This window comes from Ahaetulla prasina, chromosome 5 (assembly GCF_028640845.1).
Source record: "Ahaetulla prasina isolate Xishuangbanna chromosome 5, ASM2864084v1, whole genome shotgun sequence".
Lineage (NCBI taxonomy): Eukaryota > Metazoa > Chordata > Lepidosauria > Squamata > Colubridae > Ahaetulla > Ahaetulla prasina.
In genome coordinates this window covers 15,533,337-15,560,139 of record NC_080543.1, presented here as the reverse complement: position 1 = coordinate 15,560,139, position 26,803 = coordinate 15,533,337, and the positions used below count along the sequence as shown (strand labels likewise).

The 26,803-nt window shown below is 40.0% G+C and overlaps 2 protein-coding genes across 12 annotated transcripts in view; one reads left to right on the top strand and one right to left on the bottom strand.

Moving 5' to 3' along the window:
- CEP295 (centrosomal protein 295) overlaps window positions 1-25,620 on the bottom strand; it is a 64,813-nt gene extending 39,193 nt beyond the window's left edge. The window contains exons 1-9 of the mRNA XM_058185137.1: window positions 25,534-25,620; window positions 18,457-18,583; window positions 16,187-16,387; window positions 15,907-16,031; window positions 15,451-15,469; window positions 14,299-14,412; window positions 10,779-10,919; window positions 2,115-2,298; window positions 415-573 (exon numbers count right to left, since the gene is read on the bottom strand). Of these exons, the coding sequence (XP_058041120.1) occupies window positions 415-573; window positions 2,115-2,298; window positions 10,779-10,919; window positions 14,299-14,412; window positions 15,451-15,469; window positions 15,907-16,031; window positions 16,187-16,387; window positions 18,457-18,558 (1,045 nt within the window). The 5' untranslated portion in view covers window positions 18,559-18,583; window positions 25,534-25,620. The remainder of the gene's footprint in view (window positions 1-414; window positions 574-2,114; window positions 2,299-10,778; window positions 10,920-14,298; window positions 14,413-15,450; window positions 15,470-15,906; window positions 16,032-16,186; window positions 16,388-18,456; window positions 18,584-25,533) is intronic.
- A 220-nt stretch (window positions 25,621-25,840) lies between these two features.
- The window catches only part of CMTR2 (cap methyltransferase 2), a 154,594-nt gene continuing 153,631 nt past the window's right edge, over window positions 25,841-26,803 (top strand). For 2 of the 11 annotated variants that reach the window (XR_009155411.1, XR_009155410.1), the window contains exons 1-2: window positions 25,842-26,052; window positions 26,432-26,529. The gene's annotated coding sequence lies outside the window, so the exon portion shown is untranslated. Of the gene's footprint in view, window positions 26,053-26,431; window positions 26,530-26,803 lie in introns of all 11 variants that reach the window. The other 9 variants (XR_009155406.1, XM_058185859.1, XR_009155404.1 and 6 more) reach the window with 7 other exon arrangements.

The following is a 26,803-nucleotide window of genomic DNA, read 5'->3' as shown; positions in this document are numbered from 1 at the left end:
CTGGCATGCTGGGTTAATTGTGGTGGACTAATGATATGTTTGCTTGTCTGTTTTAACTTCCCAAACTAATCTGTAGCCCTGAGATCCTTTAATGGCCTTTTATCCTAGATTAACTATATCCAATCCTACTTAGTCAGAGATCAGCCAAAGCTGTCTTGTTGCTTCACTGAATTATATTGCCCAGAGTTTATACTTTTTGAGCCCTCTGACATACTGTCTCATGCATTTGACAATCGACTAATCTGAATGTAAAAACTGCAGACAGGTTTCTGGAAAAAGTATAAAGAATATTCATATACCCTAAATTTCTCCAGCTGCTGTTTTATACCATTTTAGAAAAGTCTCACTGACAAACAGAGCTGTTGCATGCTGCTGTTTTAGTGAACACAGACGTGGTTTAGGAATTCTTCTTACCGCTTGGCTCATTGTTTTCTATCTCATTTGCCAACTTTGGAGACAATTCACACACAGGTTCTGGTTCCTGGGAAAGTTCCAGTTCATCATCCTGAGATGCCTCGGAGAGAGCTGGCAAAGGCTGTGGATCGAGGTGCAAAATAAGATCTCCCTTCATTTCTGCGTAAAGAAAAAGCAAAATGAAAGTAACCAGGCATATTATGATGCTTTGGGACAGCGGTTCTCAACCTGTGGGTCGGGACCCCGTTGGGGGTCGAATGACGATTTGCCAGGGGTCGCCTAAGACAATCGGAAATATGGGAAGTATACTTGCGAGTCGAAGAACCGCGCTCCAATGGTTGACTCCACAAGCCAGCTGCAGGCTCTTCAAATCGCTAGCCGAATTCAGCTTCAGGCATGATGAATTAAAAAAGAGAGACTTCTTTGCTCTGATGTCTCCCTCTCAAGCCAGCTGCAATCACTCCCAATCGCTAGCCTAATCTGGCTTCAGGCACAATAAACTTAATAGGGGAGGCGTCCCCGTTTTAATGCCTCTGTCCTCAAGACAATCGCAAGCAGTTCAGATCGCTAGCCAATATGGCTTCAGACGCGATAAATTCAAAACGAAAATAATTTTACGGTTGGGGTCGCCACATTGTGGGGAATTGCATTAAAGGGGTCGCCACATCGTTGAGAACCACTGCTCTAGGATATAGACTAAAAAAAAACAACCAAAAAACCCCCTACCTTTATTTCTGATCGTGGCCAACTGTGCCAAGATAAAATTATGTTGTGGTGAGGCAATTTATAGCCATATGGTAATTATCTGCTGTTAAGAATCAACATGTGAATAACACTGTCAAACTATGCCCTAAATACATTTCTGTTAAAAATGTGAAGCACCCATCCACCTAAAAGGAAACAGATGGGATTCCCAAATGGAGTTCTTTTTTCCAAATCTTAAACATTAGAAGCAAAGGATGAGGTAGGGAAACCAGGTGCCTCTTAGTTCTTTCTTATTCACGGAGAAACAAGGCACAGAACAACAATGGCGATTATGTGATTCTGTTGTAAAGATACGGAGAAGGACGTAAATAAACCCTGCGCTGCAGAAATTTAATGCTCATTCTGGAGTGCAGAGACAATTTATGTGAAGCAGTGACAGGACTTCACCAGTGTGAAATGGTATTTCCCTCAGAAAAATTCTTTTTTTTTTAACAAGCTTTTATTGGTTTTTTAATTCCCCCCCTACACACATACATAATTTATGAACAGAGTATTGGCCATATCATGTCTTATACAATTCAATATATTCAAATACATTTTACTTAGTTATAATTTTTGCCAAAATATTCTTTTTTCATAGTTTTTATTCATAACCTAATATTTCCTTGTTCATTTCACTAAATCTCATCTTCTTTCGTCCTCAAATTCTAATTTCTCCATTTTTATTGGTATTCATTCTCTTTCATCCTTCTTTTTTAACTGTTTCAATTTATATCCTAATATATTCAAATATGTTCGAGGTTGCCTTTCTTCCATTTCATCTTTTTTCCTTCGCAGCAATCCTTTTTTCTTCTCATTCCTCTTCCTCCCTTCTTTCATCCTACCTACTTTCATCTCTCCTCTCCTGTTCCTTCTCTACTTCCCCTTCCTTTCTCCCCCACCCCCTCAGAAAAATTCTATATAGTTAAAAATCTACAGTTCTAAATTATGCTTACTCATATTTCCAGTATACATGTCTTCGAAGGCGCCCTCCAGCTCCCTCTGCCATTCTTCTTTGATTTCCGCACGTCTATAGCTGGGTTCAAAGAGCTGTGGGGGCATCTGGGAGACAATCCGCCTTCTATGGGCCAGGTCAACGTTCTGCATCTGTTCAAGCTCTTTCATTAACTTTTCCTTGTCCTTTAAAGCAGAGATACTTTGTTAAAAAGTCATTCCTACAAACATCCGTTTATTGACATCACGTCACTGTCGGCTTTGATGCAGGTTGTTTTGTAAAGAAAAGTCGCAGAAAGTAATCAATTAAAATGCAAAGAGGGCATATTTATTAATGGGAATGCATCGTGGGCTGTATAATTCATAAGGTAAGTTTTAATACATGTGTAGAGGTTAACATAATGTCTAAGGAAATGTAACTTACTTTGAAGCAAATGATTTTGTAGAACTTACTGCTTCAAATACCAACGTGTAACTTTCTTTAAAAAGTGTCCTATTTCAAAATGATTTATGGTCCAAATGCAGACTTTTATTAGTCATACATCATTATGAAATGATAGCTTCAGTTCTGATGATTTTCTTGTGTGCTGAATACATATATTGTTAATTGCTACTCAAAATGAAACATTAATGTTTTCCCTTTTCTGCAACATTAGGTACATTAAAATTACATTAGGCATTCTGGGAAGGTAAACCCATATACACTCTCCTTTACTAGCTCAATTTTCTAGTGTTTCTGCCGAAGTAGTAAAATATCACAAATAAATTAACCCCTAATAGAGAAAATGAGGAAACGCATAAACTTCCATTTTAATCAATCTATGAAACAGAATATAACCACAGAAAGGTATTTCTATTTAAATCTAGATGTAAGTCATGCAGCCTACCAAATTTAGATACAAGTTGGAAGTAATTCATACATTTCACTACTACTGTTTGGTTACATAACGGAGGGGACTGTAATTAGCTGATGCAAATTGGCAGGGGATTGCTATGAGAAATGGAGACATAATTTGGGTGCTAGGAATCTGACTGTTGGGGCTTAGCAGAACAGATTAGAGGTTATATACTAGGAAAACAAGAGGATAGGATAGGATAGGATAGGATAGGATAGGATAGGATAGGATAGGATAGGATAGGATAGGATAGGATAGGATAGGGATAGGGATAAGGGTAAGAAATAGAGTGGAGTGGAGTGGAGTGGATTAGAGTAGAGTAGAGTAGAATAGGAACAGAGTAGAGTAGAGTAGAGTAGAGTAGAGTAGAGTAGAGTAGAGTAGAGTAGAGTAGAATAGAACAGAATTCTTTATTGGCCAAGTGTGATTGGATACAAAAGAATTTGTATAAGCTCTCAGTGTACATTCAAGCAACAAGTGATAAAGCATGATCGTAATCATAAATACAATCATCATAAATCATAAGATACACTGCTCAGTCATAAGGTAAGATCCCATAGTAAGAGAAAAGGTTTATTATTGTTACAGGTACTCCTTGCTTAGTGATAGAAATGTGACATTGTGTAACGAGGCCAATTTACGATGGAAATGATGAGAGAGATAGAAAGCCTGATTTTTTTCCCCTCGGGACCAAGATTCATTCTCTCCGAGTTCAATAGCTACTGATCAGAAAAGTTTTCTTGCATTTATGCCCCTGTATGAATATCATCCCTATGGCTATTACTTTGCTATAAATAGCCAAGGGAATTCTTCATAATTGGTACTGAATGGCAGTAAGAAGTAAATCTCATTTGCCTTTCTCTATATGAAAAAACCACTTCTTTTATACTGGCCCACTCACTTCTGTAAACAGTCCACATTCATTTAATAAATGTTAATATCACTTTATAATGCCTTGGTAAGGCCACACTTGGAATACTGCATTCAGTTTTGGTCACCACGATGTAAAAAAGATGTTGAGACTCTAGAAAGAGTGCAGAGAAGAGCAACCAAGATGATTAGGGGACTGGAGGCTAAAACATATGAAGAACAGCTGCAGGAACTGGGTATGTCTAGTTCGATGAAAAGAAGGACTAGGGGAGACATGACAGCAGTGTTCCCATATCTCAGGGGCTGCCCCAAAGAAGAGGGAGTCAAGCTATTCTCCAAAGGAAGGTTCACCAACCTTTCAGACCTCAGGGACCACAAAATTCATAATTTTAAATCCCATGGACCACTAATATGAATTTTTAAAAAAAAGATAAATAGTATGTAGTGCCATATAAGAAATGCAAATAATTTTTCTACGGACCACCAACATTTTCTTGCGGACCACCAGTGCTCCTTAGACCACCGGTTGGTGACCACTGCTCCAAAGCACCTGAGGGCAGGACAAGAAGCAATGGGTGGAAACTAATCAAGGAGAGAAGCAACTTAGAACTAAGGATTTTCTGACAGAACAATTAATTAGTGGAACAACTTGCCTCCAGAAGTTGTGAATGCTCCAACACTGGAAGTTTTTAAGAAGACACTGAATAACCATTTGTCTGAAATGGTGTAGGGTTTCCTGCCTAAGCAGGGGGTTGGCCTAGAAGACCTCCAAGGTCCCTTCCAACTCTGTTATTCTATTCCATTTGGCACACATTTAATCTTGATTATATATCTTTTTTCCTTACTGCACACATATCTTAACTAAAGCCATTTCCAACATATCTAACATATTTTATGTCTCTCTTGGCATATCCAAGCCTCATATCCATAAAACACCACTCTTATACACAACATTTCTACTTCTTTTGACAAACATTTCTTTTTTGCAATAGATCACCTATGGGTTTTTTTTCCATATCAGAATCTGGTGGAGGAAATTGATGAAGAAATATTTGAACAAGGTACACAAGATAAATGTATTCAGTTGCTGTAGCTTTTCTACAGGCTACATACAGGTATAATTTGCAGTTCTTTACTGCATTTTCATGACCAAGAAATATCTTTTAATATATTAAAAATCTTGTTCTTCAATACATTAATTTATAGATTAGTATTCCTGACTTTATTACATAATTTAACTAATTTTTACACAAATTTTTGGGTTTTCAATCAATTGCACCATTATTTGCACACAAAAGTGCATGTAATTCATACTCAGCCTCCAGACATCTTTTGCATATTTATTTCTCACTAAAGAACCACTGGGCATCATATCTCTTTTTCGTAATACCAGTATAATGCTGACTCCGTGGTCATGTGGCCGGCATGACTAAACGCACGGAGCGCTGTTACCTTCCCACCAAAATGGTCCCCATTTTTCTACTTGCATTTTTTACATGCTTTCAAACTGCTAGGTTGGCAGAAGCTGGGACAAGTAACAGGAGCTCGGGGGCGTGGCCATGACCGTGGTGGGGTAAGGACCTTTCCTTCACTTCACAGGGCTTAATAATGAAGATTTATGAGGATTAATGCTGTTTGGAATGCACCGTTATGGATGAAAGTTAATAAATCATGAAGTGGAAGTGTTAATAGCCCAGCAGACTGAATTTAAAACTGGTAGGTCATTTGAAACTGCTTGAATTAAGGAGTTTTTACTGCGTGGAATGACCGAACTGGCAGACACGATGAGTTTGGAATAAACTGCTGTCTTTTGCTTTCCTTATTATAATTATCGTGTTCTGTGTTAAATGCTGAGGCTAAGGAATATCAAAGACTGAATTTGCTAATGAGAAGAATTTTAATTGAAGAGATCGATCTTTTGTGCTGGACTGACTGGCTGAAGAAGATTTTATTAGGTGGATAATTTTTTCTTATTATTATTTTCTTTTGAGAGGAAATTAATAGCTGGTTTATATTACAGAAAACAAAAAAAGGACTTTGTTTTGAAGTTCAAGCTGGTTTTTTTTTTCTTCTCTGCCGACGTGGAGAAAAAATGGCGCTGATTAAGCTGTGAGGTAATTGTGTTTCTTTGTGGAGTGAATATGACTCATAAGTTACTGATAAGCTACTAACGAGTGCAAATAAGCCGTTTCGCTTCAATTAAAAGATTGTCGTCCCTTGATCTTCATCAAGACCCTCTGTAAAATTGGTTTGACTGCTGTCCTTTGATCTTCACTAAGACTCTTTGAAAAATTGGAATCCCAGTTTGAGAAATTTTTTGGTTTTTTTGTTTTTTTCAAAATGACTCAACAACTTTCAGAATCGCAGCAAATTGCTGCAGCTTTAAATAAAATTGGGGAAAAAATAGCAGGACTATCAGAGCGTATAGATAATTTGACATTTAAACTGACATCTGAAGTGCAAAATTTAAAGCAAGAGATGAATGATAACTTTGCTAAACAAAAAGAGGAAATGATAATGATTAAAGATGAAATGGAGCAGCTGCATGTGCATGAGGCAAAAGTAGATCGGCAAATTGGCAAAATATTTTATAAAAATGAGCAGCAAGATAAGAGAATTTGTCTTTTGGAAGAAGAGATGAGGAAATATAATTTTGTTATTAGAGGAATCTCGGAAGAAAGGGAGGATAAATTGAAACAGCGGGTTTTGAAATGGATTAATGATTTGGATACGCAACTTACGTTCACATTAGCAGACCTGGCAAGTGTTTTTAGAATTGGATATAGAAGGCAAAATGGTTCTAACAGGAATGTGCTTGTCAGGTTCGCAAATCTTGGTGATAAGTTGGAAGTTATGGCCAAGTTAAGAGAGTTGGGAGATGCTTTGAAGTTTGAAGGGAAGACTATTCAAGTCTTCCCGGATATATCAAGAGAAGAAAGGGCATGGAGATTTTTTTTAAAACCAATTACAAAAGTTTTGAGAGATAATGGAATTAAATACAATTGGAGGCCACCACAACAATTGAAATTTTTTTATAAAGGAAGGATCGTACAATCACCCCAGATATAGATGCATTATTATATTTACGGGAGCTTGGACTGATTGAGATGGAGGATTTAATGGAGATAAAAGATCAAATGCTTCAGATGGGTGGAACATACGTGGAAACATCAATCTCAGAAGAAGAAAAAGGGGCTATTGGAGGGCAAGACTCTAAAGGGTTAAAGAGGAAAGAAATATCACCTGTGTTGGTTGAACAGAAGAAGAGTCGTGAGGATACAGTAGGAGAAGAAGCAGATAAGAGTCTTGGAAAATATGAAGCTGAATGCGGGTCATCGCTATCTTTTTTTTTGAGTGATGAATTTAAATAGACAGCCCGAAAGAAGTGCCCCGGGCATTGGCACGTCCCCTCTCCCCCATTCTTTATAGAGAGGCGAAACCGATGAGGATGTGGGGGAAGAAGATTGTTTGTACTTTATTGTTTGTTTGTTTTTTTGTTTTTTTTCTGTTTTCTTATTGTTGTTTATATGGTAGTTTAATGTCGGGTGGTGGGGGCACAGAAAGGAAGATGCGGGATAGGATTAAAAATTTATATTTTAAATGGGAGTTATAAAAATAATGTCATGGAATGTGAAGGGTACAGGAATCAGATTAAAAGAAGAAGATTGGAGCTTAAGATTAAAAGGATTTACCAGACATTTTATTTTTACAAGAAACCCATCAGAAATCTGAAGATTCAAATAGAATGTATATAAAAGGTATGCAAATATATGAAAAGCATTTGGAACTTCAAAAGCTAGAGGAGTTGCAACACTGATATCAGATAGGGTGTACTTTGAAAACATAAGGTAATTTTGGATGAAGATGGAAGATATGTAATAATTGTTGGAAATCTTAATGAGGAAAAAGTGACACTTGTTAATTTATATTTACGAATGGAAAACAAAGAGAATTTCTTGAAAAAATAACAAAAATTTTGGAGAATGAAAGTGTAGGGAAAGTAATTGTGGCTGGGGATTTTAATTTAATCAGAGATAAAATAGACAGTACTAATCCCACCCGCTGTGGAGGAGCAAATAAAATGGGGATTTTAAATATGTGGATGCTTCGAAATGGCGTGGTTGATGTGTGGAGAGAGGTTAAAGGAATTGAGAGAGTATACACTTTTTTCTCTAAGATATATAATACATATTCTAGAATTGATTATATTTTTCTTTCTAAAGATTTGTTGAATAATGTGGATAAGGTAGATGTGGGAATTTTTAAAGATTCTGATCATGCAGAAGTTATGGTGGACTTAGATTTTAATTTTGAGAAAAAAAGAAGCTATTGGAGATATGACGAGAAATTGTATAAAAATGAAAAGGATAAAAAATGGATACTTAAAAAATTGGAGGAAAGTTGGAGATTAAATGATAACGGGGAGGTTAAATTTGAAATTGTTTGGGATGCGATGAAAGCGGTGTTTAGAGGGGAGAGTATCAAATTATCAAGTAGGAAATATAAAATTATAAAATTAAAATGGAAAGAGATAAAAATCAGATTAAAGAATTGGAAAATCAATTTTGCTTACTAAAGAAAAAAATTCTTCAGGAGCTTAATATGTTAAGAAATAAAATGATAGAAGAAGATACAGAGTTAGTAAAAGAAATTTGAGATTTTTAAATAGGAATTTTTTTGATTTTAGTAATAGAAATACTAAATTATTGCCAAAGATGGCGAAAGATAAAAGAGAGAAGAGAGAAATTGGAGTTTTGATAGATGATAGAGGTATAAGATGTTATAAAAAATTAGAGAAATGTGAAGTGGTTAGAAACTTTTTTCAGAATCTATATTCAAAGAAACCAATTAATCGGGGAAAATTGCAAAGCTATTTAGAAAAGTATGTGGTGAAAATTGATCAAACATATAAGGAATTGATGGAAGAAGATATAACACAAGATGAGATTAATGGAATAATACAAAAATTAAAATTAGGGAAAGCTCCAGGTGAGGATGGATTACCTGTTGAGTTTTATAAAGAATTTAAAGAATTAATAATACCAAGACTGCAAAAATTATTCAATGGAATATTACATGGTGGGGAAGTACCTTCGTCATGGTATAGAACGGTGATATCCCTAATTCCTAAACCAGATAAAGATTTAGAAAGGATTGAGTCCTATCGGCCCATTTCTTTAATTAATCAGGATGCAAAGATATTTACTGCTATTATAAGCAATAGATTAAATAGATTTATAGATAGATATATAAGTTATAATCAAGTAGGTTTTGTGAAGGGTAGATACATGAGTGATATTGTTAGAAGAGTATTAAATATTATAGATGTAGCTGAATATAATGGTGATAAAATTGGAATAGTATCATTGGATATTTTTAAAGCTTTTGATTCTGTACAATGGGAAACTATTAAAGTAATTGTGGAGGCTTTAGGCTTTGGTAATAAGTTTATACATGTTATTTCAAAATTGTACCAAAAGAGCAGTGCAAGAGTGAAGGTGAATGGAATATTAACTGAAGAGATAAAATTAGAAGCTGGCACGAGACAAGGATGTCCCCTGTCCCCAACATTATTTTTATTGGCTATGGAAATATTGACAAAAATGATAGAAAAAGATGAAGAATTAGAAGGATATAAAGGGTATAAGATAAATTTGTATGCGGAATGAAAGGAGGAATAAAGAAATTATTGAAAAATTAGGGTTAAGTTGGTTTGAAAAAATACAGATAGAAAAATGGACAAAAAAACTAAGGGAAAATTATTCGATAAATAGATGTGAAACCGAATTTGAATATTTAGTATCTCGGATTATGAAAGATGAAATTGGGCTAAAGGGACTCGTTAGTAGGGTTTATAAGATTATAAATTCTGATGAAAAATTACAAAGAGTGATGAGGATAAATTGGGAAAAAGATCTTAATATTGAAATATCAGAGTCAGATTGGAATGTGAATTGGAAGAGTAGAATTATGAGAACTTTATCTACAAGGATTAAAGAGCACAATTATAAAGTTGTTTGGAAATGGTATTTGACTCCAGTAAGATTGTCACAAATGGATAAAAATCAGTAAAAATGTTGGAGATGTGAGATGGAATTGGGGACTTATGAACATATGTGGTATAATTGTGATAAGGTTAAAAAGTTTTGGCAACAATTGGAGAAAATGATATTTGAAATGATGGGGAAAGTAATAACATTGAGAGTGGAAACTATATTATTGTTGGTAATTAAGGAAATAGAATTAACAAAATATGAAAAAGAATTGATTAGAATTATGATTATAATAGGTAGAATTATAATAGCTAGATATTGGAAACTAGATGTGATTTTTAGAATAGAAGAGTGGAATTCTGAAATGTGGAAATTAGCTTTAAATGATAAAATGACATGTGATATTAAAATTAGAAGTGGTGTGTATAAAGAAGATATTTTCTGGAAGACTTGGAAACCATTTGTGGACTTTGCGCTTGGAACATTGGACGCTTCAGTACCTGTACCTCGAGAACGTGGATTTTGGCAATCATGAGGATATATCCGAAGACCCAAATCTTCCTTTTATGTATAGCACAAGGGTGTAATAATGTATTTTCTTTTTGTTTGTTTGTTGCAAAAAAAGTAATTAAAAAAAAAAAAAAAAACAAGTAACAGGAGCTCACCCCGTTACGCAGCACTAGGGATTCAAACCGCTGAACTGCCGACTTTTCTGATCAATAAGCTCAAAGTCTTAGCCATTGAGCCACTGTGTCCCATGAAGCTAAAGGTAATTTTTTTCCAAAATACTTTACAACTATCTTAAGATTTTTTTAAAAAATAATTGAAGCTAGGATATCATTTGCAATTATTAATTCTCGTTTTATCACTCACATTTGAAAAGGCAGAATGTCTACGTTTTACTTACTCTTGCCAGTCGAACCATCTTCAAGGCATGTTTTCCTCTCAAATACGCCTTTTCCAGCTGCTCTCTCCTTTCTCTTTCTTTGTCATTTTGCAGCTCTTCCTTTTGTTTGGCTTCCTCTTTAGCGAGTAACCGAGCATCTGGCTGACAACCAACCAGCAACTAGTTAGCAATCAAATTCTGTGGTGCCTCAAAGAAAATCATAATTAAAAATTCTATGGCTAAAACTTATTAAACCAAAAACAAACTTGGGCCCAACCTCAATACCCAAAAGAGGTACTTGTATAACCACCATGAATCCATCAGCTTTAAACCAATAGAGTTTGACACAAGGGTGTCACTCAAGGCACTGGGCTGGATCCAGGTGCTTAGATCTGGCCTGCGGAACTGCCCTGGAAACAGCAATGGACTGGCCCGCACGATGCCTCTGCTAGCGAAAAAGGAGCTTGGGAGGGCCGCATTTTCACTGGCGGAGTGCTGGAAGAGGCTATCGCAGGCAAAAACAGGTGCCCCGAAATGAGTGATGTTGAGCTGGCTACGCCCCCCCCCCCCAGGTCAAACACAACCCTGATGCATCCCTCAATGAAATCAAGTTTGACACCCCTGCAATAGAAGTCTCAAAATCCTAAGACTGGGGAGGAGGGGAATAACTACCCCACTTCCCATACTTAGCATGTGAACCAATGATACTGTCCCAAAGAGTAGTTACTATTTGCCCTACGGGAGAAATTCATTTCCTGGAAATAGTAAAGTACATACATTCTCCCAACATGGAAACCGCAAAATGGTTGCCATTCAGTTTTGAGCCATGCACAGTATCTACACTGCTCTGCCTCTAGGCCAGGGGTTCCTAATCTTTTTTTTTGGGGGGGGGGGCATTGCATCACCCTTTAGTGCAGGGGTAGTCAACCTTTTTATACCTACCGCCCACTTTTGTATCTCTTGTATCTGTTAGTAGTAACATTTTCTAACCGCCCACCGGTTCCACAGTAATGCGCCGTGTAACGTCATCTGCGCATGCCTCTCGCACATCGTGGATTGGGTTGGGGGGGCGCCAGCTATCAACTCTGCTTGTCTGTTACAGCTGGGTGGTGTGGGGGGAGATGCACGAGCTATTCTGGGACGAGGCTCTTTTGTTTGCAGTCGCACTATAGCGCCATTTAGTTTCACTTACGTAACATGAACTAAACTTATTTTCGGGCCATACAAATAGTATATTTTCAGAAATTTAAAATTGTCACGGGGGATTTTATGAAAACCTAATGAAAACGTTTTTAAATAATGCTATGAATTTTTTTTTAAAGTCAATTAAATTATAAAAAAGGAAAGTGCTTCAGTATCGGACAAAACCCCTACCACCACCATGAAAGCTGGAACACCCACTAGCGGGCAGTAGGGACCAGGTTGACTACCACTGCTTTAGTGTAATCTTAATGTACACACCTCCCCTGAACCTCCAAACGCCAAAATGAACACAAGGGAACAATGAAAACAATTCAATGAAACGTTCTCCTGACGTTTCATTGAATTGTTTTCATTGTTCACTTGTGGATTTATTTTGTAACAATATACAACAAGAGAATTCTTCAAAATTTCCCCCCCCCCAGACAGGGGGAAGGTACATCTTCATTTGGGAAAGCTTGTTTTAGAGCCATGATGGCAAACCTATGGCACATGTGCCGGAAGTGACACGCAGAGCCATCTCTCCAGGCATGCCAGTCGGCGCCCGTTGCTCTTCCAGGTTCTGGCGCGCGCGTGTGCCAGCCAGCTGGTCTTCGTGTACGCATGCGCACCAAAAACTGGAAGACAAGGTGACCGGCATGCATGCCCGCCAGGGAGCTGCGCTTCTGTTTTTTGGCATTCCCCGCATGCACACGCACAAAAAGGTTTGCCAACACTGTTTTAGAGGGTTATACATTATAAACACGCAATAAGACAAGTGAAAAAGATATGCACACACGCGCATAAACTCTTTGAAAAGGACAGTTCTAAAGAATAAAAGAAGAATAAAAAGGGAAATTTGGGTGAAATTGTCCATTCTTCATCTTTTCTCTTGTCGGTCTTACTAGTTCTTACTTTGATGTCCTTGTTCGCTCTGTGTAGTATTTTTTTCTGTGATATCAAATTAGTATTGCTAAGTTACTTCACCAGTTGAGAATTTTTAGAAGCATATATTAAGGGGGGAGGAACAGTCCTCACTCGTTTTGATGATGATGAAAAGTTTTCATTTTTATTTTGACGCTTTCTAAGTAACACGTCTACCAGAAACAGCGGCTGTAATTTTGAAAATAGGGCTCCTATTCCCAGACTTACAAAAGCAAAAATCTGTTTTTATTAGGCTTCGTGCAAACCTTTGCTGTCTATAGTTACAGCGCAAACTCACGTGGTTACGTTTTTCTAGACTTCTTCCATCTTGCTACAACTGAGACAGAAGGAAGTGGGCCACCATTAAATACACCGAGAAGTTACCTTGATGACTTCACCTGAGGTTTTTTTTTCCTCTTCTCACAATGTGATCCATCACTGTACCTTTAGGGCACAGCAGAAGGAGAAAAGGACAGCCACTCCATTAACTCAACTGAGATAAAAGCGATTATAGGAAGGCTTTTCCTTTTTTTAACTATTTCAGCTAGTCATTTCAAGGAGAATTTTTGGTGCATTATCAGAAAACGCTTGCATTTCAACTGGTAAATAGATGTTTATAACTTTATGAATTGCTAATTTACAACAATTACCGTATTTTTCACTCCATAAGACACACTTTTTTTCCTCCCAAAAGTGGGTGGAAATGCCTTTGCATCTTATGGAGCGAATATGGGCAACAGGCAGCATTGCAGTATGGTGGCAGCAATCCCCGCCGCCTGGAACAGCTGATTGGCGGTAGTCCAGGAGGCCGATCCAACCACCGATCAGCTGCTTGGAAGCGAAGGCTCCAGCGTTCCCTAGCAGAGGCAGCAGACACGGAGGAGGCAGCCTGTTTGCTGCAAGGATGCTAGCCAGATGAATATTGGATGGAGGCTGGGAGGTAGAGGCAGATATTTTTTTTTATTTTCCTCCTCTAAACCTAGGTGTGTCTTATAGCAATAGCACTTAAGACTTATATACTGCTTCACAGTGCTTTTACAGCCCTCTCTAAGCGGTTTACAGAGTCAGCCTATTGTCCCCAACAATCTGGGTCCTCATTTTACCCACCTCGGAAGGATGGAAGGCTGAGTCAACCTTGAGCCAGTGAGATCTGAACTGCCAAACTGCAGCTAGCAGTCAGCTGAAGTAGCCTGCAATACTGCACTCTAACCACTGAGCCACCTCGGCTCTGGTCTTATGGTCAGGAGCGTCTTATGGAGCGAAAAATACAGTAATTTTCCTTGTTTATCTCCCCTGCTCCAAACTATAAACCTGAAAGCAGATGCACTTTATTGGTAGGTTCTATCCTGGCGAATCCTGGTGGCCGAAAAGCAAGGTATAAATATGTGTTCCATTAAGGTTAGTGTGCAGAATATACCACACGCAACCTGAAAATCACCTGTTCTGTGCTCATTTCTCTGTCCACATGTGGGTCAAAGATATGGTGTCGACTGATCGAAAAATTATCCACATCATTCATTTTCACTGCAGGTATGTCCTTCAGGTCAATATTCTGAAAAGTTGAAATAATGCGTTGTTTTAACAAGGGTGATTTTTTTCCTGAGGTGACAATCACAAAACAAACATTACACGACTATCTCTTGTACGTAAGATGCCAAATCTTGCCAGGGATAAAATACCATAAGCTATCAACAAAAATAAAATAACAATTTTAAAAAATAGTGCAAATTGCAAATACATATTAATGATAATCATCAAACAGCTTTAGGAAGACAGCATCCCAAGGAAGAACCCTACATTTTCAGTATACTTCTTGTCTTGCCCTCTGGTACTCTGGAGACTAAGTCAATCCTCTTTTCTCTGTGACAGCTCAAACACTGGAAGGTAGTTATCACGTTCCCCCTTAATCCTTCTCTTCGATGGACTCAACATCCCTCCCTCCCTCAACCGTTACGATTTAGCCTCCAGACCCCTTATCATCTTTGTTGTTTTCTCTGCATACTTGTTAGGGTTCTCAGCACTTTTTTAAATATTGTGGTGACTAGAATTGTACTCAGTATTCCAAGGGTGGCCTCACTAGTGCGGTATAAAGCAGTGCTATCGCTTTCACGTGATCTTGAGGCTATCCCTTGTTGGATAGGGCCCAAAGCTGAAATCTGCCCAGATCCTTCTGAGTCTTGAGTCTATCTTCCAAAGTCTTAGCAATTCCCTCCAGCTTGGTGTCATCCGCAATTGAGGAGTTCTGTCCCCTTTGTCTAAATCATTTATGAGATTTAGAGCCGTGGTGGCGCAATGGTTAGAGTGCAGTACTACAGGCTACTTCTGCTGACTGCCAGCCACCTGAAATCTCACCAGGCTCAAGGTTGACTCCGCTTTCCATCCTTCCGAGGTGGGTAAAATGAGGACCCACATTGCTGGAGGCAATATGCTGATTCTGTAAACCGCTTAGAGAGGGCCGTAAAGCACTGTGAAGCGGTTTATAAGTCTAAGTACTATTGCTATTGCGATACTGAAGAGTACTGGGCACAAGACCAAACACTGAAGCACTGTGTGCTTCTCTCCATGTTGATATAGTTCCATTAAGGATTACACTCTTCCCTGTTTGCATTCTGAAAAATCGTTAAGCCTTGATTATTCCGAAGGGGCTTTGGATATTGAACTGCTATGAAAGAATGAGGGGCCCCTTTTATAGTATGTTTCTGATGTCTGAATACACCCTTTGGCACTAACCTTTCCAATTTATTTACTCGTTTATTTCTTTGCTATTTTGTTGTAGGTTTTATGAACCACTCAAAATCTATGTATATTGGAGCAGCATACAAATCCAAGTCAGCCAATCAGTCAGTCAATAATTAAATAAATGAAATTTTTAAAAAAACTGCAGAGGTCGTCCCCAATTCTGGCAATTTTTCCTATTTGCCCAGTCCAGAATTTTCAGGTTTTGCAAGAGAGGGAAGGGCAAAATTAACACGCTCAGTTAGATGCTCACATTAATGCCGAATTCAAACTTAAGATACGTTCACAAGGAAGAAACTTTTATTATTACCTGGTTTGTTCTCTAAGCGATTTCTCCTTCTGGCTTTTCTGTTTTTTCAGGGCTTCTTTATACCTCTTCTTGGCTGCTTCTTTCCTTTCTTCTGCTTGCTTGGCCAGTGCCTCCAAATCAGGCTCCTTTGAAATGACAAACAAGCAGACAGAGGTACCACGTTAGGCACTGGATGAATTTTAAAAAAGAAAAAGAATTTTAAAAACTGCATTTTTAAAAAGTGGCTCGTGTGTTTTCTTTCTCTGCAAAAGCAGTCAACAGCCCGAGATCATTTACCTACATTTTCCTTTGCTTCTTTATGCCCTTCTCCTACAGCTCTTAAACTTGACAGGTAGAGATTTTCCAGAGCTTTAATCTTCTCATCCTGGGTTTTCTGCCATTCTGCCTCCAGTTCTTCGGCCAACTGCTTCAGATGTTCATCTCTTCGCTGCTTAACATCTTGTCTTATCTGCAGAGCAATATTCCGCTCCTGCTCCCTGACCTGGGAAATGAAAACATTGATGGTCAACACTAACAGTAAAAGTTGGAAGGGACCTTGGAGGTCATCTAGTCCTGCTGCTCAAGCAGGGATTCGAACCGCCAACCTTTCTGATCGACAAGCTCAGCATCTTAGCCACTGAGCTACCTAGGGAGCTGCAATTCCATAGGTGGTTTTACCAGGCAACTCAGTTGCTATATCCTGATTTCCAGTTGTTATTTTACTTCAATTGACTGTAAACAGTCTGTGTACATGATGAAACACCTATTTACCATAGTATTTGTCTGGCAGATGCAATCTAAGCATGTTGGCCTCATTCGATTAAACACCAACATGAACTAGGACCCCCGTTATATCTGTGGCGGCACCTGCATGCACAGTGAAGGTGTTTTGAAGCGTCTGGAAGGCGAGGTCTGTCTCTTTTTTCATTCCTGTCTGGTTTTTATCATTTTTTACTCCTCATTCTTGTCCAGAGTTAACCTCGGTACTTGTTAATTGGTTCTGGGAGGCGCAATAAGTACTAAAAACAACAAGTACCAACCCCCACCCCATGATTAACCATGTGACCCTTTGTTTCGGCTGGGAAAGACTTCTTGTCTGGCCCTTTTTCTATGTCAGCCATTTTCCCAGCATGGCCAACTTCCTGTCCCTTCTCTATGGTGGTCGTCCACTTCCTATTGCAGCATGTCAAGTACCAAAACAACGAGTACCAGGACAACATTTTCACATCAAAATGCATCAAGGCCCAAATTCAATGAGTTTTGAAGCAGTCGAGTATTGAGGTATTTCTTTTTCACTGTTTAAAAAAAAAATTTTTTTTTGCTTATGAACTACAAAGGGGTTGAGTCAGGCAGTATATAAATTAAATAAGTAAATGAGCTATGTCACATCTTTATTTTGGTGAAAAGCAACTCCCTGCTTCCTAATTCTAACTTCATGCCTCAATTGAATTTGTTAATTTAAACCTGTGCAGCGATCTTAGCAATAAAGAAATCAGTGTCTTATATTCCTTTCTCAAGAGCTGGAAGTTTGGACATGCTGATTATGATATAGTACCCCGTTTCCCCCAAAACAAGACATCCCAATCAGGCTTTTGAACGCATGGCAATAAGGCCAAGCGCTTATTCCAGGGTTCAAAAATATAAGACAGGATCTTATTTTTGGGGAAACACGGTACACTTTATCAACTCGGCTGGCATGAACAGAAAATCCCAACTATCTTCCTAAATGTCGAGTCAAGAGGTTAAAGATCACTGCAAAATGTATAGGGCCATGATGGTGAACCTATGGCATGTGTGCCACAGGTGGCACGTGTAGCCATATCAGTGGGCATGCCAGCTCAGTTCCGCCGCGCATGTGCACGCCAGCCAGCTGATATTCAGGCCTTCTGGGCCCACCAGAAGTAGGGAAACAGGCTGTTTCCTGCCTCCAGAGGGCTTGTGGTGGGTGGGGAAGGCCCGTTTTTCTTTCTCACCTGGTTCCAGATCCTCTCTATGCATTTGGGGAGGGTGAAAACAGCCTTCCCCAGGCCCTCTGGAAGCCCAAAACGGCCCATTTCCCAACTTCCAGTAGGACAGGAAGTGATGTTTTTTGCTGTCCCCAGCCTCCAGACATTCCTAGAGAACCTCTGGAGGCTGGGGACAGCAAAAAAGTCACTTCCTGTTCAACCGGAAGTTGGGAAACGGATCATTTTGGGCCTCTAAGAGGGTGGGGAAGGCTGTTTTCACCCTCCCCAAATGTAGAGAGAGGATCTGGAGCCAGGTGAGAAAGAAAAACAGGCATACCAGGCCATCATGTGCCAGGAGTGGGGGGGGGGTGCGCACACATGCGCAGGGCAGGGCACACAGAATTATGGGTGTGGGCAGAACACGTGCGAACCTTCCCCCCCACCCCCATCCTGGCACGCAATGGCAAAAAGGTTAGAGTTATTCCCAGACATCTCTGCAGCTCTAGAGAAGTTTAGATCTGGTCCCACTCCATAGAATGCCCTGTTGCCATATACTCTCTTAAAAGGTAGATATAGTATCTGGGATTTTTTAATTGCCCAAAGACTTCTGGCAATGCAAACACACCTGTTGCAGCCTTAATTTTCTTCTTCTTTCGTGTTCTTCTTTCAATAGCTGAGCTTCTTCGTTAGGACTAAGTCTAAGTCTTCCTGCCACTTTTCTTCTCATTGTCGGTTATAATTACTATTCAAGGCTGCATTTCCAAAGACAAAGGAAACATGCTTAGAACCAATATATATATATATCTCAGTCGAAAAGTAATACAATAGTAGTATATATAGTATATGTACAGTATAATTATATTATACTGTATATACACATTATAGTAAAGGGGAAAAATTATTTTTAACAGTGTACAGAATGATTATGTGAGTTTTTTTAAAAAAATCTCTTGGCTTTGTATCTTTTCTCTTAAGAGTTCATTTCATGGATCACAGAAGTTGTTTTGTTTCTCATCAGCAACCTTTCAACCACTTCAGTGCTGTATATTGGATACATCTGTATCCAAGGAAAAATACACTGAAAACATAGTAGTCTATTTACTTCATTATAAAAGGCAATTCTGACCTTTCATACAAAATGCTTTTAAAAGTATTCGATAGGCACATAAAAATGAAAACATAAGGAATGGGGGTATTGAATTAAAGTGTGTATTTCTATTCTGTTTTCAGTCATACTTCTCGTGTTTTCAAATTTCTCCGTTCAAGAAAAAGGCATAGAAATACTGTTCTGAAAAACAGGGATTTTGAGTGTGGCAAATAGACACAGTTTAAAAGCATCTCAAGAACATGTGGATGAAAAGAACATGTTCCCCACAACTTCAGCACGCTGCTACAGATATGGACAAATGGGCCCAGGATAATTTAATACGTAGCTTAAAAGAAAAAGTGCTTCAACAACAGTTTCAAAGGGAAAGAGCTCCTGAAGAGGGCACTAATGGATATAATTTCAAAAAAAACCCTTTAATCAATAAACTTCTCAAGATCTTGTTTAATTAATCCTTGAGGCATGCCAAGCACTCCAAGATTGCCGTAGCAGCTTGCTAGCCTCTTCTGATTGCGTTAAAAAACTGCAGATATATTCCTCGATATTACAGACATGGTTGGATCTTTCCAAAATCTTATTTTCTACTATTTCGATTAGCTATTATTTCGTAATGCAATACCACCATACAGTTAAGAGATGAGTTAAGTTCCCTGTCAGAGAAAACAGCACATTTATCACTTTAGGAACTTATCCAGAAAAATATCGCCACAAATGCAAATATAGGTAGCCCTCAGGTTACAGTGGCAGCCGGAATGGGGATTGTGGTCAGTGAGCAACGCAGTTGTAAAATGTGGTATCATGGGATTGCATCACTTAGCAAGGATCATTCCTATTGCTCATATAGCCCTAAGACATCTGGTTAAGCAGAAAGTGGCGGGATTTCCAGGAAAGGAGCATGGGGTTGCCACAGAAGGGTGGGGAGAGACCTGATGTGAGATAAAGGAGGTGTGGGATGCCTCTGTGAACACTGGAAGATGTGTGTGGGTGTGGGTGAGATGCAGGGTTATCGCAGGACACCCAGGGAAACTGACCAGAGCAACTTATGACTTTTCCTGCTGGCTTCCCCACTGGCTTTGCTTGTGAGAAGACAGCAGGGAAATCCCAAATAGACATCATGTGACCAGAGGACACCGCAGGGGTGCTGCATCAGCTAGAACTTTGAGGACTGGTTTTAAGTACCGTATATACTTGAGTATAAGCCGAGTTTTTCAGCACGTTTTTTGTGCTGAAAAGCGCCCCCTCGGCTTATACTCGAGTCTACCCTTGCAGCTGGGCCGGCAGGACGAGCCCAAATGCTGCCGGCATGCTTTGCCAGCTCGGCCGGCTCGTTTTGGGGCGGCGGCTGGCCTCCGGCGTTTTCTTCCGCCGCTTTTTGATGGCGGCGGCGGCGGTGGTCGGCGGAGGGGGCGTTCGACATTTTCGCCCCCCTCTCACTCGTCCTCCTCTTGCCCGCGGTGGGGGCGGAGGGGGCGTTTGTCACTCTCGCCCTCCTCTTACTCGTCCTCCTCTCGCCCTCGCCCTCCCGCCCTCCTCTCCCGCCCTCGCCCTCCCCAACCAAGGACGCGGGTTGAATTTGCCATTCAAAAGACAAAGCCAGGGACTGAACCAAGCGATCTCGAGAAGGTCTGGGAGAGTTTTCCGCCTCCGGGGAGAAGGAGAAAAGAAAGACGCCGAGCGGAAGGACCAAGGTCCCTTACGGGGAAACGGGCGGTTCTCTTTGCAGCCCCTTTGCCAGCTGCTGAGACCCGCCGCTCATGAGGAACACAGAACAACCCTGCCGGCACATTCGAGGGTTTCCCGCGCCTTCGGTCCGCTTTTGATGGCGGCGGCGGCGGTGGTCGGCGGAGGGGCGGGGCGGAGGGGCGTCGCATTTTCGCCCCTCTCACTGCCCTCCTCTTGCCCGGTGGGGGCGACGCTGCCGAGCCGCTGCTTACAGAGAGCGAAAAGCCAGGAGACCTTGGCATAGGTGGGCGGCTGGTGGGCAGGGCAGAACCTTCGACCCGCAAGGATCCCGGGAGGGGGACGAAGAGAGGCAGAGAAGGAGGGAGGGAGGAGGGAGGAAGGAAGGAAAGAAAAGAAAAGGGGAGTGAAAATAAGAGCAGTCCGAGCTCTGAACTGGGGAACGAGAAGGAAAGAAAGAGGGAGAGAGAGAGACAGAGAGGAGAGAGAAAAAGCGAAGAAGGAAGAGAACAGTGCAATGAGTAAGGACTGCCACTGGGGTCAGGGAGCAGAGCACCAGGAAACAGGGCGCCAACGCGCATACTACACACACACAAACACAGAGCCAGCTCCTCCTGCCGCTGTTGAATCTTACTTCACCGCACCCCTCCATCCCGCCACACTCACAGCCAAAAAAAGGCAGAGCAGCATCCTCGCCGAACGGCGGCGAATCTTTGCCTTCCTGAAAGATTAAAGATTAAATAGGAGAGGAGACCCAAGGCGTGCAAATCATCAGAATGCCTCGACGTTTCGCACTCATTATGTCGTCATCTTAATTAATCAGACCGTGGTGGGGTTCCCTACACCTTCCTCTCCCTTTAAGAAATAGAACACTTGGCTCTATCTTTATTTTTTACATTGACCAGTAGCTGCCTCATTTCCCACCCTAGGCTTATACTCGAGTCAATAGTTTTTCCCAGTTTTTTGTGGTAAAATTAGGTACCTCGGCTTATATTCGGGTCGGCTTATACTCGAGTATATACGGTACCACTTTTTCAGCACCATTACAATTTAGAATGTCACTGAACAAGTGGTCAGTAAGTGAGGACTATCTGCAAGGCCCCCGTCAAAGCTCTGCACTTCTACAACGATGCAAATAAGCGAGAAACATCCAGCACTGCAACCTACTGTGGAAATAAAAGACTTGTGGCATCTTGAAGGCTAAGAAATGATATAAACTTTTATGGATTCCGAATTGCTTATACCAGAGACGTGAACGAATCCCTTGATTTTATAAAACACACACACACGTATCTTATGGAATCAAACATCAATGAAATACAAGTAGTAATTATTACTTTGCTAGCAGCCAGAGTTTATCTGTGATAACGATTTCACTAATAAAATGCACACACACACAAATTGTATTAATTTTTCTTGACTTTGTTTTCATTTTATAAGCAAATCTTCCCCTTGTAGAAACAGTGCTTTCCAAACAATCCAGGAATTAGGATATAGTTGCTCAGGAAGCATAAACACACCTGGCCCAAGCACATCATTTGTTAATTTCCTTAATAACGAGTTATAGGGCCCTGTAATGTTATCCAAGAACAGACTTACAACTTTCTTGGATGGCCCTCTAATTCTTTCTGCAATGCTTTATTATTTCTGAAAAAACCCAAGTTACAAATAGGCACATCAGTGGATTAGCTACATACCTTTTTAACAACACTACTCCTATTGCTTGTCTTGAAAACACTAAACAGGATTGGAATGGATACAACATCACAAGGAAATCTTAGTGAAGACTAGATTGCACAGTCCTAAAACCATAATGCAAGTGGAGAAAAATAAGTCATTTCTATACTGTTACCCAGATAATGGTAAGATGCAACCAAGGAGCTGAGCTCAATTTCTGAGACTTTACTTTCACTTTATTCTGTACAGATCCCTTCCTTTCTTTGCTTCCAATGCGCCTTTGGCAGATGCTATTAGTACTATCCAGCAACCCAAATTTAAATTAGAAAAGGTGATTTGGCACTTCACATCTGAAAGCAATTATTTTAAAAAGCTACATCTTGATTTAAGGGGATGCTAAAGATGCAATGTGTGTACCAACACGTGTTTCAAATCACCTTTCCCAGATCAAATAAGGTTTCCTGCATAATCCATTGCTTATTCACCAATTCCAGACAAAACTATGAAGAGAGTGATCTGTACTGGCTGGGACATTATCCTTTCAACAATTTTATTGTTTTTTGCTACTTCCATGAAATGATCATGTCATGCATTTAGATTCTCTTTTAGAATCTAGCTAGTTTTAAAGATATTACGTTTTCTCTTTACCATTGATAAAACAAAAGATGTTATTTCACTCAAACATCTCCAGTATAAAGTGTATCCAGTTTACCATTTTGTACTAAAGAAAATCCTAAGTGTGCTGTTGCCCTTACCATCTTAAAAATGGCTGCATGCACACAACTGAAGCCTCAATTGAATTATTAAATGTTGCATTTGAGATTTATTAGCCTTAGTAGCACCACAAATCTCAGTTCCGCAACAAATTTAAAGGACGTCCTTAAAAAAAAAAGGTACATTATAAAGTCAAACTTTATAATGGGCAATTGTAGTTTAGTTTTAAGAAACTCTGTACACACTGTTTTATTAGATTTATATCTCACCTTTCTTCCAAGAGGTCAAAGAAGGATACACAGCTCCCATTTTTCCCAATAAAAACCCTGTGAGGTAAATTAAACTGAGAGAATGAGCAGCCTATAATCATCCAGGGAAACTTCCATGGTTGATGGTGAAACTATACCTTGGATCTCCATGACAACACTGCAACATACTTGACTATTATTAGTTTTGACCAAAGTTAACAGACTTTCAATAAAAAAAAAATCTTTCATTTGCCTGTAGCCCAGGGATGGGGAACTATGGCCCTCTTTACAACGTGTGGACTTCAATTCCCAAAATTCCTTAGCCAGCTATGCTGGGATTCTGGGAGTTGAAGTTCACAAGCCATAAAGGGGCCATACAGGTAGTCCTCGACTCACAAGTTTGTTTAGTGACCATTACAACAGCACTGAAGTTACAATGGCACTGAAAAATGTGACTTATGACTGTTTTTCAGTTATGATCTTTGCAGTATCCCCATAACATGATCAAAATTCAGATGCTTGGAAACTGACTCATACTTATGACCATTACAGTGTCCCAAGATCACGTGATCCCCTTTTTTCGACCTTCTGACAAGCAATGGGGAAGCCAGATTCACTTAACTTATCCGCTGCAATGATTTGCTTAACAACTGTGGCAAAAAAAAGCCGTAAAAATGAGGCAAAACTGACTTAACAAATGTCTCACTTAACAACAGAAATTTTGGGCTCCATTTTAGTCATATGTCAAGGATTCCCTGTAGCTCCTCACCTTTGCTGTAATCCCATAATCCTTTTACATGCAGTTTTGATACGATTTTACGCCATTTCTTGACATCGCACACAAGCCAGTTCACAGTAAACCGGTGAATATCACAATATTGTAAAACCAGCATTGGTTATACAGGAAGCTCACCCCCCAACAAGAAAATGAAATATTTTGGGGAATACTAAAAGAGGCAGAATATTATATTTCCTCAAAGGAGAAATGGAGAAAAATCTTAAAAAAGGCAGAAAGCAGCCCCAACAACCTCCAGCAGATGCCCAAAGAGATTGATATTTTGTGCCCATTAAGAAATCCAGGCCAATCTATTCATAAACAAAACACCTTCAGTTGGCCAGTTGATGGGATTAAGAATTTACATCCCCCTCCACCCAAATTCTAAGAACAGTACATGAATGGCACAGTTCTCAAGTCACAAGACTAAAATCAGCCAACATGGAAAAGATAAAAGATTATCTTTATTATCTATATTAATATTAATATAGATAGAATTAGAATTGGAAGGGACCTTGAAAGTCTTCTAATCCAATGCCCTAATTAGGCAGTGCAGGAAGGAAACCCTACACCACTTCAGACAAATTGTTATCCAACATCCTCTTAAAAATTTCCAGTGGTGGAGCATTCACAATTTCTGAAGGCAAGTTATTCCACTCAGTAATTGTTCTGACTGTCAGGAAATTTCTCCTTAGTTCTAGGTTGCTTCCCTCCTTGATTAGTTTCCACCCATTGCTTCATGTCCTGCCCTCAGGTGCTTTGGAGAGGAGCTTGACTCCCTCTTCTTTGTGGCAACCCCTAAGATATTGGAACACTGCTATCATGTCTCCCCTAGTCCTTCTTCTCATCAAACTAGACATACCCAGTTCCTGCAACTGTTCTTCATGTTTCAGCCTCCAGTCCCCCAATCACCCTGGTTGCTCTTCTCTGCACTCTTTCATAACATGATCCTCTAGGTTAGGACATGCTAGGATTAACCCACAACCATTAGAATAACAAAAGGCACCAGGCTGGCTGGCTACATTGCACAATCCCCTGCAGCATCTCAGAACCTGTATAAAGATCCATGCACTCATCAAGCCAATTGGTCAGCTGTCCCAAAAACTACATGCTGTTGTTGGTTCTCCTCATCCATAAACGGGGGCTTATTATGACGATTTAATTCTTAATTATAATTTTTGATATTATGATTGATCTTTCCAATCAGCCTCTATTTTATTCCCAGTGTCTTTTTTCCCCCGGCTTGGAACCGGACCGGATTTTTCTTCCAACGATTATTGCTTTCATTTACACCCCCTTTTGCCCAAAAGGAGCTTAAGTGGAAATTCCTACATCCTCCTCCGATTTTTATCCCCACAACAACCCTGCAGTGTAGTCCACTCAGAGAATGCGACCGCCCCAGCTTTCATCGAAGGGAACATCGCCGCTGAAACAGGCCTCAGACACGGTCCCGGGTTCCCCCGCTCCACAACCCCGTAAAAGACGACAGACCCACGTACGCACCAAGACCCACACTCTCCCCTCCCCGTCAGGGTCATCTCTCTCTTCCAACAGTTTCTGAACAGTCGCTTCCGTCTGCGTCACATCCGCTCTATCAACTGCCAGCTCATAACGCGCGCCCTCCCGCCTCGCTAGTCTCTCGTCCAATTACAAGCGGCGGGACGAGGGTGGGGTGAGGACTCTCGCGGAGATCGTCCTTCTGCGCATGTGCATTCTGTTTAAAAAAAACCTACAGTTTTGTTTTCACGCCCCAACACCGGGCTGCGAATTACGCACGCACGCGCAGCGACAGTCTCCTTGAGGTGCGCATGCGCTCGAAACCCTCTGAATAACTCCGGGAACTGAACAGGCGGAAGTGCGCCTGCGTAGCGGTTGGACGATGTTTCAGTCTAGGAATTATTTTTTTAAAAAAAGGTCAAGTTATAAAATAAGGTGGTGTTTTTTTTAAAAAAAAATCTCCCCTAGGAATCTGTTGACGTGGAATGATGGGAGCCGAAGTTGAGGAGTTTTGAAAGTTGGCAGGTTAGAAAAGCTGAAATGGGACTCGGTTAACGGGTGGTGAGTTAAGTCAAATCGAAAAGGGTGGCTCATATTTTTAGGATGGGCTGTTTGGTATATTTTTTAAAAAACTTTAAACATCCTTTAAGTAGGAGATGCTCTCTCTTCATCAACAGGCTGCTGAGATCTGATCAAGATGCTGTGAGATCCCAAAGCCTTAGAGCAGGGTTGTCCAATCTTGGCATTTTTAAGACTTGTTGGACTTCAACTCCCAGAATTCCCCAGCAAGCCATGTGCTGCCAATCAATAAAATAGTGATTAAAAAAAGTCCACTACAGCAAAGTTAGTGTCTTAGATTGAAAATACATTATAAAAATAAAAACCGTCTGATTATTTCTTGCAGAAATTGTGGAATTTTTCTCTATAATAGGTAGAACCTGGACCTACCTACAACATTTGCAGCCAGATTTGGAAGAGTAATCAATGCATTCCTTCTAACAGGTAGGTACTTAAAGAAAAAAAAAACTTATTCTTTTGCATTAAACCCAAATTCATTTATCTGTGAGTAAATCATAGTACTTTTTGAAAGCTATTTTTAATTAGACACACAGCTTAATTAGGTGGTAAACATATCTAATACTTCTTCATCCTATTTTTCACACAAAAACAATCCTGTGATGTGAATTGGGCTGAGAGAAAGTAACTGGCCTAAAGTCACACAGCCAGTTTTCATGTCTAAAGCAGAGTTCAATCTCCTGGTTTATACTTTGATGCC